Source organism: Choloepus didactylus, chromosome 2 (genome assembly GCF_015220235.1).
Source record: "Choloepus didactylus isolate mChoDid1 chromosome 2, mChoDid1.pri, whole genome shotgun sequence".
Lineage (NCBI taxonomy): Eukaryota > Metazoa > Chordata > Mammalia > Pilosa > Megalonychidae > Choloepus > Choloepus didactylus.
The window spans coordinates 131,773,969-131,789,674 of NC_051308.1; the positions used below are offsets into that span (position 1 = coordinate 131,773,969).

Below are 15,706 nucleotides of genomic sequence, written 5' to 3' on the forward strand. Positions count from 1 at the left end.
CCACCAGAGGTTTTTGCACATTTGAGTGCCACCCACTATGTGTTAGAAAAAAGGACTCTGGCTGCCAAGTAGAGAGTTCACTATGTAAGTGGTAGGTAATGGAAGAGGAGAGACCTGTTTGAAGGTTAACAATTACCCCAAGAACGCCCCAAGGTAGAACACCTGGTATTTTATGATACTCAGAATTAAAACTGTGAATTCCTGAACTCATCTAGCTTGAGGGAATTGTGTGTGTGTCTGTGTCAAGTACCCTCAAATGGAGTGAAGAAAAGTACTGAAGCAGGAAAATACGAATACCCTAGAAAATGGTAGGTCCTTGATGTTGTTGAGGATTTTATCCACATCCAGACTATAGTAATCCACCTTGCACCCAAACAAACTAATTTTACTTGCATTTGTGGATGTCTTGTTATGTGCCTGGTCTCAATGCCATCTGAGAGAAAACTGAACCAGAAAAGAAGGGAACTAACATACTACATATTTTATGAGTTATCTGTTTTGATCCTCACCCAATTTGGGGAGGTAAGGTATAATTAGATGCATTTTGTTATGGAAACCGAGGCGTTGGTTGTTGGTGGATGGCCTCTAGCCCAGGTCCGTCTTGCTTCAGACGCCATGCTTTTTTTCTATGTGTCACTCTGGGGATCCAGAAGCCTTCTTCTCTTCATTTTAAGCTTCAAGGACACTTACCCTTTCCCCACTCACCCATCTGGCCACCCAACCCATGATAAAAGAAAACAACCTGAAATGTATGTTTTTATTGCACAAAAAAAATGTGACATGCAATACCCATCCCCTAACAAACTACAAACTCTTGGAGTACAGAGTAAAAAAGGAAATCTAACCAGTCCTGACTAAGATAAAAATTCGGTTTCACAAAGCTGAAAAACCCATTACAAATTTCTGTTGTATAAATATAGTCAGTCTAATCTTTAATGTAGAGTCAGACAAAAGAAGAAATTTTGTTGGCATATGAAATCCGCTGGCCCTTGAATACATCACAAACTTCGTCCGTATCCCCAGTGAAATACAGGCGATGCATACAAGATGCAAGTTTACTTGAGGGCTTTAAGATTCAAGGTAACAAAATGGGATTGATTTAAAAACTTTACCTCCTGAGCCCACACTCCCTCCAGTAGCTCCTACAATCCACTATAGCCCAGATTTAAGGACTAAAATGCTTCCTTCCAGATAAAATCGAACATGTGTCTGTTCTAAAATTGATTATGTTGGTGGATGCACAACTCTATGAATATGCTAAAAGCCATTGAATCCCACAGTTTAAATGAATGGTATATGAATCATAGTTCAATAAAGCTGTTTTAAAAAATTAACATGTGTCTAAGTTCCTAGAGGAGCAGCAGGCGACCCTGAGAGCATAACTCAGGAATTTCTGGCAGGTCACAGGAAGGAAGTGTAGAAGACGGTGCACTAAAGGGTGGTGAAAAGGAGATCTTTATGGTATTATGACTGAATGAATCAGTGGAGTTTGAGATTGCTGTGAGAGCACTCCGTTTCAGGGTAGCAGAGGAAAGAAGTCAAAAGGAATGTACTTTTTCCTACTGCTTCCAAAACAGTCTGAGGGCCTTCTGTGACCTTTGTCACAAAAGAAAGTTATCCAGTGGAAAAGCAGGTGCCCGGGATGTTGCTGCAGCTACAGAAGGTCAGGAGCTAGATATCTGCATCCATTGGGAGAAATTCCAACATTGCCACAGGTTCTGAGAGCCTGACTCTCATAAAAGAGGGCAAATTTGGGTACCCAAAGACAAGCTTCAAGATTTATTGAACTACCCGCCATCAGTGGTGCTAATAATGGCCAGAGATCATGGTAGGGCTCCTGTTCTCATGGACCCTTTTATGAGGCCATTGCCAGGGCAGCAGGGGCTTATCAGATGACAAACTATTTGGTAGCAGACCATCACTTAGAAATGCCATCTCCATTCTGTACCCACTATCTAGTTACCAAATGGTCACTGGAGGAAGGGTCCAGGCGCAAACCAGGGGCGACTAGGCCTGTGACTAAGGGATGGTCATTCTAGCCTGATAGTAGAAGGAGAATTGCCAGGAGTGGAAGGGAAGGGGCAATTCAAACTCTTGCTCTAATTTTACCAATCTAGTTACTTAGAGTTCATTGATTACACTTGATGGAAAAAAAGGACACAGAGGACACACCCTACTCACCTTTCACAAGGGGTGTTGCCAGGAATTGGGACTAGTCTTTTAAATTTTTTAGCACACAGTGGAAATGAGAACAGGAAAAAGGGAAGGTTGGGGGTTTAGAAGTGAGAAGTATCATGGTTTGGTGAACACCCTGTTCAACTCTCGTAGTCTTCCCTCCTTGAAGACTGATTGCGTTTGGCTGCTCGAGTATGTGGCTAGGATTTGATTCTTCTTTTGACCAGTATAGAAGTTGTTTATTCTGTGGCTGAGCAGATGAGCAAAGTTTAGAAGCAGCCATCATGGCAGCCTCAGGACCATCCCATAGTGAGCTAGACCCCCCAGGAGGGCCCCATAAAAACCTTGGCCTCCCTGTGTTCTTTTAATATGACACACCTGTTCCCTGACATGGCCCAAGCCTCCTGGACTGAGGCACTCAAGGAAAAAATGTTTTCCTCACTGGCAGGGGTTTTGCCATTGCTGTGGATAAAGCAAATGGAGAATAAGGGAGGACATCTGAGTCTGGGGCTCATCTGGTTCTCTTTAGTGTTAAAGAGAGATGGTGAGAGGTTAAAAACAAACAGACAAAAAACCAGGGAGAACAGGTAACCAGGGCTTTGGGTCATTTTCTCAATTAAATCTTTCCTTCGACTCCACTGAGAATATTTATAACTTAGTTAAGAGGAGGAAATGTAATACCTGGTTTAAAACAAATACAAACCAAGACAACCTTCCCCCATTGCTTCTGTTTGTGCTCAACAAGAGTTTTCCTACCCAGGCCATACTCACCTTGCCCTCCAGTCTGTCCTTTACTCTCAGTCTGAGTTGGTTATCCAAGAGAAATGAATCTAGCTACCATAAAGATTGTCCATCACGGAACCCTGATACCCTAAGGAGATCATGAGCTGAGGGCACATGATCAGGAAAACTCCCAGGTGTTTCTGCCCTTACCTAAGAGGGCAAAGGAAGTCATCTCTATACTTAAGAGAGAAATATTTTCATTCTAGAGCTATAAAAATTATGGGCCCATGAAACTATGGCTCCGGCGACTGGACCATTTGGGGAAACAAGATGCAAGCAAGGGAGTAACATACAAAGAAAGTATGGGTATATTTGGCAGGCTTGGGACAAGCAGAAAGGAGGGCTTGGTACTCTATAAAAAAAGATCTGAAATTCAAACTTCTTCTGATAAGGCCACAATGAAGAGATTTCCAGCACTGGGTGTTGCAGGAAGCTGGCACCCAAATCACCAAAGGTTTGCAAAGTGAATTGCCAAGGCGAGGAGGCAGGTGGAGCTGGGCAGCACCCCTCACAGGTCCATGTCTGGGCCTCCCGAGGATGTCTTCAGTGGCACTGAGTCAAATCCATCAGGAGTCCTCTGAAAGAGAAATGGTGATAGGAGCTGGCTGCTGGGCATGGGCAAGTTTGGGGGACAAAGGAAAGAAATGGAAAAACAGATGACAGAAGGAGCCCTTATGGAATTCCTGTTTTCATTGGCTTTGTGGACACATAGGAATAAAGATGCCCTCTACTCCTTGCTCTTTTCAGAGCCAGTCAGGGGACAAGAAAAATCAAATTAAGATTAAATAAAATAATAAAAATAAATAAATAAATAAATAAAAATCCCCTGCCTTGAATCTTTCCTGAATTCTAAAGTCCTAGGGAGACGCAAGGGTCTCAGAGTAAATTGGTCTCCCATTGGTCAAAAGATAAGGTATAAGAAGACAAAGGGAGTCACTCTGGCAGGTCAGTACAAGAGGGATGAAATTCAGCAATCTGAACACCTAACTGCTTTCCTTTCCTTACCCATCCCTCCAGCCCTCCCCTCCCATCTTACCACCCTCCCAGCCCACACCTTTTTGGTTGAACTAGTTCGGGGCAGCAGGGAGGTGTGGGTGCTTGCAGAGTGGTGCCGCAGAGGGCTGGAGCCCTGGATGAGTTGCTTGGATGCTCTCTGCTGGCCCCACGCCTAGCAACAGTGTTGTCTAAATTGTATTAATGAGCTTCAGACTCACCCACCCGCAAAGAGCCAACCCTCCCAGCCCAGAATTGCTCAGTGATGAGCAGCTATGTATGACTCAGCCCCCAGGGACCTGGCCCAGACACCTGGGGCACAGCACCCTCCAAGGGTCAAAGGAGAAATTATAGTTGATCCTAGAGATCATTTCTCCCCCCACCCCCTCCAAAAAAAAAAAAAAAAAAAAAAAAGGGAAATGATCCTTACACCATGGATTGGTTCAATACTCCTTCTGGAAGTTAAAAGGCCCAAACAGTCCACCAACTGGAGTGCATGTTGGGAGAGAAGGAGCCTGGTCAACAGCAGCCTTGGGCCCCAGGGGAAAGGGTATTGGTGTGGAAATACAGAAGGCAAAGGCCAGGATTTCCGGGGTTGGGGAGTAGAAGAGTAGAGGGTGGGGGGCGAGGGGCAGAGCTGTGGTCCCTGAACAGTGCAGGGCCATTCAACCTCCTAGGAGCAGTGTCTTTCCAGCCCTCCAGGGTGACCTCAGTGCCCTGGCCAGGCCCCCTACCTTGGAGGTAAATGATTTGATCTTCCCAAAGAGTGACTTCTTGCTGGTGAAAATGAGGTCATCCTCCACGTCCTCGCCTTCCATGATGGCACAGCTGTCGGCCGCTGGCAGGTCGCAGTCCTTGAGGGTGGCATTCATCACCAGCTTGGAGTACTTGTACTCTAGTCTATGAAGGAGAGGGGTGGGAAAGACAAGACAACAAAATGTGGGAATACAGGGGAAAGAGGCAGAGAGGTTGGGCTATGCACAGATGTTCCCAGGCCACAGGGAAGGAAACTGAAGCATAACAAAATGGTGTTAGGGTTGGGAATAGAGCTAAGGGAGCTGAGCTCCCAGTTCAGTGATCTTTTTTCCTTAAGGCTGGTTGTTTCTTTGATCTCAAAAGCTTAGTAGAAATAGTGTGATCACAGAGTCATTATTTTTATTATTAACAATAGCAACAAATTAAGGATTTTCTCTCTCTCTCTTCTTTTAAAGACTCTAATGGCTATTCATAGGACTGCCACGTGGGACTATCTGTGTTCAGGAGTCAGGATAACCGGGCATATACTGGATAAACTGGATAACTGGCTCAACAAGTCACTGACCACATCACACAACCAGTGGCTAACTCCAGAGAAAAGCCCCTAGAAGTTTATACTCCTGGATGTTCTCCTCCAGGCTCACTGATCCAAACCTTTCCACCTCCAAACCCCAATACCCAATCATGTACTTTTGATTCTTTTTCCAAAAGTAACAGGTCAAGACAGTGAGCAGGATGGCAGTACAGGTGCCTGCAGAGATGCCCACTTTCAGCCAGAAATCGATTGTTTTGCAGATGGTGACTTTCTGCTCAGGCAGGGAGATGCCACCTGAGCATAACCTGGGTTCTCGCCACACATAAGTCGTCTTCTGTGGGGGAAAAAAATGAGGAACTCAGATATCACATTCCCTTTTCCCCTGGGCAAGTCCCCAGTGAGAGAGAAACCTACCTGGATCCCAGACAGACAGCTGCTGATGATAGAGTGGTAGTCCGCAGCCGAGCACAGTGGGCAAGCGTACTCGCTCTCCCACAGGAAGTGGAAGTTACAGCCATCGCAGGTCCCATCCGAGCACATGCTAGCAAAACAGAGAGGAGACCTGAGCGCCCACTGGCTGGACCAGCGGGGAAGGATCTGTCATCTTATAACTTGCCTGACCCACCCACTCTCCATCCAAACAGTCAGCCCCACAAGGATCCTTTCAACTGGTCCTTAAGACAGGTTTTGTTCTCTGTTTTCCCTGATGATAAGAGGCCTTGGCAGCCTCCACCAGGCTTCCCATGCTCTGCCCATCTATGTTTCTGCAGACATCAGATGAGAGCTAATATCAGGTGCCTGAGCTCCAGCCTGGCTGCCCCAACCAACCCTTCCTGGGCTCCTGTCCTCCCCATGGTCTTGTGGCATTTTGAAATGGCCACTTTGATGTTGTTTCCTGGGGTGTGAATTGGGGTTGAGGTGGGGTTTAGGAGTGGACTTCAGGTCATGGATTTCTGTCACGTACATTAAAACAAACACAGTGATTTTACGTTTTGACACTACTGCTGGGTTCAAAACATTCTGCTTTGCTCCCCATCTGCCTGATCAGTTGTTGTTTAGTTGCAGCATTTCCCCAGGATGCTAGTGCCCCTCAAGGTGTTAATTGGTATTATGTGCAAAAAAAATAAAAAGAAAGAAAACTGGAAGGGGGAGTCAGTGATCAAATAAGTTTAAGAATTCTCAATTGAGTGCACTCAGCTATTGAACCCAGAGTTGGGTCTTTTAGTTGTGGAAAGAATCCTATTACCCCTAACCTTTGTTAGGGCCCCCTAAATCCTAATGATAGGAAGTATACGCCAGACACCACAGTAAGCCCTAAATTCTCATTCTCATTTATTCCTCACAACAACCCTCTGAGGGAACTTATTATCCCTGTTTTACAGACAAGGAAAAAGAGGCCTAGTGAAGGTAAGAAATGTGTCCATGATAACATAGCTAGTAAGTGGAGGAGCTGATTCAAATATGACTCTCAGTCTGAGCCGCTGGCTACTTTGCTACATGTGGTAGGTTGAAGTATGTACCACATTAAACACATGTTCTAATCTTACTCCATGTCCCTGTGAATGTGAACCCATTTGTAAATGGGACCTTTTGAAGATGATATTTTTAATTAATGTGCAGCATACTGAACCAAGGTGGGCCTTAAAGTGATCTGGATTACTGGAGGCCTTATAAAGAGAATCAGGAAGTCACAGAAGAGAGAAAGGAGAGGACATGACCATGTAACTGGAGGCAAAATAGAAGCCAAGAGAACTCAAGGATTGTGAGCAGTCAGCCCCAGAATGTTACAGATTTTGGAGACAAAGCATGGCCTTTCCAGCACCTTGATTTAGGACTCCTTCTAGCCTCAAAACCATGAGCCAATAAATTCCTGTTGTTTAGGCCAACCCATTAGGTGGTATTTGTGATAGCAGCTCTGGCAAACTAAGACACTGCACTTCGATACTATGAGGAAAATATTATCCTCATCTTACAGATGATGAAACCGAGATTCAGAAAGAGTGAGTAGCCTAGGATCATCCAGTTTAGTATTGGCAAAAGCAGAATTCTTGTCCAATTTTTACTGATTCCAGAGCCTGAGCTAATTCCAACATACTAAGCTTCAATCTATAATTCAAGGTGTAGGCTGGAGAAGGAGAAACTCAGTAAAATTCTTGTATCCCCAAGCCATCTGGGCATAGTGTTTCTGGCCCACCATCCCAGATGCCCAGAAAGGAAGATGAGAGGGTGCTGTCCAGTAGCCACCACGGCTCCTCCTCTATGCACCCTTCACAGAGGTGAAGGAGGGAAGGCTCAGGAGCCAAAATCAAGGGTGACAACCCTCCCCACAGCTGTCGCATCATGGTCGGGGAAGGTGGGGGTAGATTTGACTCTTCCTTCTACCCCATCCTTACCTTCTCAAGATTGAGGGTTTGGGGCCATGAATGTGCCCCCAAAAGCCCATTAATGCATCCCAAATTGTTTTTTCTTTTGCTCTTTTCCAGTAAGCTCTGGATCCTGGGATGGAATGAGTCCAAGAAAGGGAGACTTTGGCCTTTGTAGGGCTTACCTGGGGAGCGACAGACTTCCAGGGTGAGTTTTCAGTGGACTGCATCTGACACGGATGGTGGTTGATCTCCCAGCACTGCAGGACTGGGTCACATCATTGGACCTGCAGAGAAAGCCAGCCCCATGGGGGCCACGAGTTACTCAGCTGTGCTACTGGAGAACCAATAAGTGAAGTCAATGTGGAATAATTCCCTTGTTGGGGAGGTCAGGACTTGGGCTGTGGCCTGACACACAGGGGGTGCAGAGGCCTTGGTTGATACATGGCAAGCGCAGGAGTCAGGGAGAGCTAGTCCAGGGGGGATGTGCTGGTCTAGACAAGGCACAGCTGGCATAGGCATAACACGAAGGAAGGCTCCCTAGGCTGGAAGGGAACTCTGTCACAGATGGTCGACTTTTTCTCCCTGCCTTCAGGGCAGGACTGCCACAGTAATACCCATAAAGCTTGGGTCAGGGAACCCCCAGCCTTTAACTATCATTGCTGGGCAGATCTGTTAGACCTCAGGCACGTTCTGGCTTGATAAGTAGGTGGCCAGAGAGGGTGGGACACAGCAGAAATTGCGAGGAGCCCTTGGTTTCACTTTTATCGGCCTGGCCTCTCATCTTCACCTATAATAGAAGATCACATCCGGTATTCCCAAGGGCTCCGAGGGGAAAAGCTCGGCTGGGGAGGTGATGCCATCCAGGGTCGTATCTGTTGTCACCCCTGCCAAATCAGAGTTCCTAATTAGTTCTCACGAGTAGCATTGGCAACCACGTCAATCCTTTTGAGACCTGTCAAGGTCCAATCTCACTTCATCTCACCCTCGGGTTGCTCAGGGAAAGGTGAAAAGCAACGGTTTGTCAGAGGCCCCAGGGGCACTTGGCACACCAGGATGGAACAGAAGGAGTTCAGGAAGCTGGGTTCCTCCCACCTCATGCTCTCTCTCAAACACACACCCACTCTAACGAGGCTGGGGCAGCTGGGCGACTCACCAACAAGCCGATCGGCAAGGCTGACTGGCTGCGAGGACACCCCGGCCTTGTAACCTGTCACCTCGGCGGGGATGATGACCGCCTGGCAGATGTAGGCCTTTAAGGATTTGGAGAAACCTGCCTGACCCTCAGGAATCCGGAGGTCAGTGACATTGTCGGTACAAACGGACATTTTTTTACCCTGGAAGGGGGGTGGGATGTGGGGAGAAAGAAGCGAACGGTCAGAGAGGACTCCCAAAATGGAACAGGCAACAGTTTTTTCACATCTAAAATATCAGCCTTCCAATGGGATGCTGTGATGGAATGATTCATCCCAGGTCTAATTATAAGGCAGATTTTAAAAAGCTGCAAATAAGGCCTAGGTATCCTTGTTTCTGGAACTCTGGCCCAGGGGACCCCAGTCTTTTTTGTTTCCTTGGAGTCGCCTGGGAGCCCTGTATGCGCAGAGATGCCACTGCCTTGGAGATGTAACCTACCAGCCCACTGGCTAAGGACCCTTCCTTACCCTTATCTGTTTCCTAAGCAGATACTGAAATAAGTAACTGATCCCAGAAAGCAGTGAAATTTATTTTAACACCTGGCCTGGTTCATGTTCCCTCTCTGTGTCTACCTTGGAGCTGTGGTCTCATCTGTGCCAGTCTCTAAAGCACTTTCCAGATAGGGGCTCCCCGGGGTTTAAACAGTCCTGATGACCAGCCTCCTCCCTGCCTTGAGGTAGGACGTCTTAGGACAATTAAACCCATGCCACATGTATCAATAGAAGAAAGTGTGCTTTTCCTCCAGGGAAGGAAAAGTCACCGTGTAGGACTCTGGAAGACAGTGGGAATGGAGACTCTTTCTTGAGCTCTTAGGATAGAAGGGATTTTGAGATAATGCCCCTTCAAAAATGTTGAATTTATGGGATAGCAATATATAACTTGGTTTGCTAATATAAAATCATTTGTTCAATGATTTTAAATTTAGGTGGACTAAGTATTTGGAACATGACATTTTCACTGTTACAGATTTCATTGTAAATGGAGCTATGTAAGCTGCTAAATCTGGTGTCTGGTTTTTTTTTTCCTAGATTGTAAGAAGTAGTTAAAGAACAGGAGAATAGAAGGAAACTTTTACGTGACAATAAAGGGTTATTTTAGTCTTTGAACTCAACGTCTATGGTGTGATAGGAGACAGTAAGCATTTCCGAGAATAAGAGAGCAAAGAAAAAAGACAAAACCTTTCCCAAACTCCCCATCTCCACCTCTCTCTCAATTTACTGAATAAAACGTTTGCTACATGGGTCCTGCTTCAATCAGTCTTATTTCCTGTCCTGCTTTAATTAGTCTGATTTCCTGAGTTATCACTAACTGCTGCTTCTGAGGCTTCACTCTAACCTCTTCAAAGACTTCTAAAAATAAGGTAGGGACAACTATCCCTGATCTTTCATGGATTAGTTATTTCCTGGCATGTTCTCTTATAAACACAATCCAATTTCTCTGCGTGCTGCAGGAGATGAGTAGGAGCTGTGAGGGGTAAAGGCCCTACACTAGAGATGCCAGACTAAACACCCTAGATGCTCTTTATTTTGTGACATTTGAAACCAACTTTCCAACTGCTAATTGTGCCTTGTTTTGTAATTTGGTCAAGTGCCCTAGTGGTGCGATTATCTTTTACATTTCTGCTTCTGAATTTTGGATCCAAAACATTTGCATCTAAACGAAATGGCTGACAGTAGGGTTCTTTCTTTATCTTAATAAAATCTTTCTTTTGTGTTGTTAACAAAGATACACATAGGTGAACCAAGAATAGTTTATTTGATCTAGAAAACAAGTGACAAGTGCTGTGATTACTGAAGACGGCTTTTGTGACGAAGAAAAAATCCTCCTGCATGGTTTTACCTGCTCATTTGGAGGAAATGAAGGCCAAGTAGGAATAAATGAACACCTTTTTCAAACATATTTATTTTCCTAAATGTCTATACTTCAAATGATCTAATTTTAGGGGCAAAAGTCCTTACGGAAAATAATAATTTTGAAAGAAAAAAAAAAAGACCAAAACCCCCTTTAACCTCCCCAAGCCCCTGCTGCCTAAAGGTTTTTTCCTAGCTTTTCTTCTGGTCTGTCTCCAGCCTCTCAGCCACTCGGAGCCCCTTTCAGTTCTCACAGAGCCAACACTTGCACACTTTACCTGGTTTCCACAGAGACTGAGGGTGAAATGGTGGAAATATTTCAACCCTTTGGAAGTGAAGCTTGGTCCTCCAGCCAGAGAGACGGGGTTTGCCAAAGCCAAGAAGTTGTAGTCGAAAGTCCTGTCCTGACTGCTGACTGAGAAGGAGCAATCGTTGTAGCATAGAGAGCGGATCTGAGGGAGGGAAAGGGATTGGGTCGGCCGGCTGGTCCCACAGGGTCTTGGGAGGCTGCGGTGGAGAGTATGTTATTTTCCCCAGCCTGGTCCAGCCCAAATAGGATGAAAGAGGAGGAAGTAAGGTTTGGGAGTGGACATGAAAAGAAGTGCACCAGGGGCTAGTGGGATTTAGGTACATCTCGCCATTCAATTATTTGTACAGATATGATGTACAAACCCAAACCTCTTATTTTTCAGTAGGTGGTTTAGTCAAGTTCTAGAGCCTTGATGACAACAGGCACACATAGCATCCCTGTGCTTTGATTATAGTATCCTCTCACGCCACAAGGTAACCCTTCTTACTTTCAAGCAGAAGACAATGAGGTACTGAGAACAAGGGTGTCCAGGATAGCAGAAAAGACTCTACAAGCCCTGACCTCCCATTTAAAACTCACTGAGACCTGCTTCCCTCTTTCTCAGGTTCCTTCTAGGAAACCGATCCCCCAGAGTAGCTTGATTTTCCATAAGCCAGTTTCTTGCTCCAGATTAGGGCCCCTGCTCAGCAGCAGCCTTACATAGCTGTCATTCCTTCCCATGGCAGCAGAGGGAGCTCCAGGGGAAGAAACGTGATGGCAAAAGTCCAGGGTTCTCAAAAGAGGTTCCCAGGGGTCTGCAGAATTGTTGTACTTATTGCATAGCTGAACCAAGCATCGTTTACGGACTGTATAAATAATGGCTTACAAATGTATGTCAATGTTGTTGTCATGAGTAAAATACAAATTCATTTAAAAGCATTAAAAATACATAAGAGCTTTCAGTCAAATGTACTTTCTTGGATGCAGAAAGTCGTTGGGTCAACAACACTTATATTCCACTTTAGAAAGGGATCTTTATACCTGTAGGGGTAAGCAACCACTGGGATAGAAAACAGCAAAGCCAATTAACCATATGTCCCAGCAAAGGTTGGGTGATGTTCCCAAAGAAGAGTGGGCAAATACCCATGTCCAACCCATCAGGATGGATTGGACTAGGCTGAATTTGAGCCACACACCTCACTGTTTCTTCCCTTCAGGTTCTGCACAGATTCCAAATAGCTTTCTGGAACAGACGGTCCCAGATCTCCCTTACCCATCTCCTGAAGATGAGATCTGTCCATAACTGGAGGCCTGGACCTCGGAAGTCAACCTCTACAGCTAAGAACTCATCATCCACAGTCACAGCCTGGATGGGTGCTCTCCAGGACACTGAGCTGGGAGTGTGCTGGAGGAGTGCTTGATCATGAGACCCTCAAGAACCCCATCCAGGACCCCACACCCTCTGAGGAGATCCAACCAGAGGCACCAAGGTTAGGATGCATGGCAGATGCCTGGCACCTTATTGCTCTTGGTCCCCGGGCCACAGGGCATGCAGGCCTGGATGCCATAAGGCTGGTGGGCTTTCAGGATTGTGTTAGGGGGGCAGGAGTGGCAGTCTCCCGAGTCTCGATCGATGTAGTAGCCGGCAGGACAAGAGGTGCAGGAGGAGCCCATGTCAGAGGCTTCCAGGGCACAGGGATGGCAGTAGGAGGCTACCCCATCCATGACATTGGTGACATTGATGGAGTAGATTTTGGCAACATCACTGGTGTACTTCCTGCCCTGGAAAGAAGGAAACAAGAGGGCAGAGGCCTGAGACAGCCGCAACAATGGAGTTCTTTGGAAGTAACAAATACTTTTCAATCTTTTTCATCCTATGATCGTTGAGAAAAATCTTAGAAGCATTTTACTTTCTACTCATTTAACAGTAGCTCTTCATATGCCTTTTGTATCAGTTTAAAACAAGACTGAACCATTATAAATGATGCATAAGAACATTAAATGCCATGGGAGAAATATTCAGTATCTACTGTTACATGAAAAAAACAGGTCTTTTCCTTGTAAAAAATTAAAAAAATATATATATTTGCAGAGAAGTAAAGACTGAATGGGAGATACTCCAGATGTTAACTGGGTTATCTCTGGGTGGTAGAACTTTCGGTGATTTTATTTCTTCTTTGTACTTATTTGAATTTTTAAGTTTTCTGCAATGGACCTGTATTACTTCGAGTTAAGAAAATAAAATAAGAGTTATTATTATTCAAAACAATAGTGCTGCAACAGGATGAAATGGGTCTGGCACCACAGATATCCTCAGGGTAGGGACTGCTAAGAAGGGACAGGTTATTTACAGAGCTTAAGGTGTCATCTTCTCTGGGAATCACGTGGACAAGCTAGAGGGTTCTCTAAGGGCTGGATCAGGCAGTTCTCTGCTTGACACCTTAAGATCCTTGTAACCCTTAGATTCGGAACCTCACACTTACACTTAAGCTAATGCTAGGACTCCTCTTAGATTCAGAGGGCCTCTTCTAGAGGTCAGTCTTCTGAGGCAAAGGGAAGAACTTACCGTCTCATGTGAAGCGGTCCTCTGGAAGGCCCAGGTGAAGCTCATGGTGGCATTCTTCTCAATGATGTAGGTATAGGACTGCTTGCCTTTGGAACCTTTCCATGTCTCCACAGGAGTGTTGGCCCTAGAATTGATGCCCTGCACCCAGGACAGCCAAGTGAAAGGAGGCATGACAGCTGGCAGGGGAGAGAGTGCCCATACCACTGCCATCCCCAGGGGTGATCGTGGTTGGCCAGACCCTTGTAAAACTTAATTCCCGACAGTCAATCCAGACCCTTCCTCGGTGAAATCACTAGCAGCAGGGGTATCAGTTATGTTGACGCACCAATGAGGCAGTTGAGGCTGGCTCTCCCAATAGTCCCCGGAAGCCCCACAGCAGGCAAAGAAAGGAACTTACCACCATGAAGTAGAGCTCGCAGTTCACAGAGCAGTCTGTCTCAAAGACAAACGTGATCCTGGCCACCTCTTTATTCTCTGTGTCTGCCATCACAGACTGTGGAGGTCTGCGGGGGCAGAAATTAAGTCAGTTCCCAAAGGCCAGGCAATGCTTACTGAAGAGCCCCAGCAGGAGTGAAGGGGCTGCTGGGGGACAGGATTATGTTCTGAGTATGTTGGAAAGAGCATGGATTCAGTCCAAATTTCTGCCCTTGCTATGTGACCTTGACCTACACGCTTCTCAGCTGTAAAGTAGAGATGGTAATACCTTTACTATCTACCTCCTATCGTGGTGGCAGAAGCCAAAAGCGTAATACAAGTGAAAGTGCTTTGTAAAATGCTATATGCGAAGGACTTCAGAATGTTCAGCAGGATTGATTGTATAGATCCAGAAAGAGACAGCATAATACTGTGTGATGGTAGCACTGTATTGTAAGTACTGAACAAAGATGTCTGTGAGTAAAGCTGAAAGTGGTGGGATAGGGGAATGTATGACACTGTGAAAGAAGGGAGCCGACAGTCTCTGTGTTCATGCAAAAGAAGTTTTATTATATTCATTCCTACAGGCTTTTATAGCATATAAGGAAGTCTCCTACGTGACTGTTTTCAGGTATTTCGGGGAGGGTGCATTTTTTCTAAAGCCATAAGGTGTGACTGAATGTCTTTGATCTCAAGGGACAATGTCTTTGGGGCTAGATGGGAGACAGCAGGAGCAGGAGACAGGAGCGCGGAAGGAGCCCGGCAACTCTACCCTTATCTAAATTGCTGCCTGCCTTCAGGCATGCAAAGCTTTGGCCTTCTCCCAGCCTGGTGCCTGCCTTCAGGCTTCCAATGCTTGGGAGCGGCCTCCCTGTATAACTTATCAAGTCAGGGAACCTTCTGTGTCTCCACATGACACCACAAGTAAAGATAGATGATAAAGACTGGGACTTTATTTATCATAATTTGGCAAAAACTGGAGTGGCCAATGACTGTTAGTAAATATACAAATATAAAAATGTTGTTATATGTGGGAAAGCAAATGAATGTCAGCCATGCAGAGTGTTTAAAAAGGGATGGTATTTGGGAAAAAACATAGTCAAAGGAAACTGGAGTCTATTATCAACAGTAACATCGTAATATGCTTCCATTAAATGTAACAAAGGCAATATACCAAAGTTAAATGTGTATGACATGGGGACATAAGGGAGGGATATGGGAAAAAAATGCTATATGACCTCTAGACCCAGAGTGTGGTCCTTGGACCAGCAGCCTCAGCATTACTGGGAGCTAATTAGAAATGCAGAACCTCAGGCCCCTTCCAGACCTCCTGAATCAGAGCTTGCTTTTTAACACAATTCCCACGTGATTCATAAGCACATTAAAGTCTGAGACGCACCATTATCATAGGATGTAAACTGTCTACTTTTACATAGAATCTCACTCTCCAGGACTATGGGCCCTGTACTTGATTTGAATGAACAGAAATTTCAACTTGTAATCTCTTCAGCAAAGTTCTCGGGCAGATCCTACTTTGGGACAGAGAGAGCCAAGAAGTGGAGCAGGAGAGGCAATTCCTATGGTAATCAGACTTGCAAATTGAAAAGTATTTTTTGGGATATTAAAAAAAATGCCTAAAAAGTCTGCTCATCTTGCAAAAATGGGATATATCTCATCAGCTCTAGGTAATGTGGGTTAAGGGAAGGGAAACTAATACCTTTTGAGCAACCACAGGAGCTGAGCACTGGGCCAGGAATGGAAAGGTGGGAGCTCGAAGGAGGGAATGGA

The 15,706-nt window shown here is 45.5% G+C and overlaps 1 protein-coding gene across 4 annotated transcripts in view; it reads right to left on the reverse strand.

Moving 5' to 3' along the window:
- Nucleotides 1-743: 743 nt before the first annotated feature.
- The window catches only part of ELAPOR1 (endosome-lysosome associated apoptosis and autophagy regulator 1), an 85,490-nt gene continuing 70,527 nt past the window's right edge, over nt 744-15,706 (reverse strand). Inside the window, exons 12-24 of one of the 4 annotated variants that reach the window (XM_037826469.1) lie at nt 13,902-14,007; nt 13,505-13,642; nt 12,457-12,720; nt 10,928-11,101; nt 8,762-8,942; nt 8,396-8,492; nt 7,791-7,892; nt 5,657-5,783; nt 5,398-5,576; nt 4,686-4,851; nt 4,382-4,438; nt 4,013-4,126; nt 744-3,535 (exon numbers count right to left, since the gene is read on the reverse strand). In XM_037826469.1, the coding sequence (XP_037682397.1) occupies nt 3,467-3,535; nt 4,013-4,126; nt 4,382-4,438; nt 4,686-4,851; nt 5,398-5,576; nt 5,657-5,783; nt 7,791-7,892; nt 8,396-8,492; nt 8,762-8,942; nt 10,928-11,101; nt 12,457-12,720; nt 13,505-13,642; nt 13,902-14,007 (1,774 nt within the window). In that variant the 3' untranslated portion in view covers nt 744-3,466. The remainder of the gene's footprint in view (nt 3,536-4,012; nt 4,127-4,381; nt 4,439-4,685; nt 4,852-5,397; nt 5,577-5,656; nt 5,784-7,790; nt 7,893-8,395; nt 8,493-8,761; nt 8,943-10,927; nt 11,102-12,456; nt 12,721-13,504; nt 13,643-13,901; nt 14,008-15,706) is intronic. The other 3 variants (XM_037826470.1, XM_037826471.1, XM_037826472.1) reach the window with 3 other exon arrangements.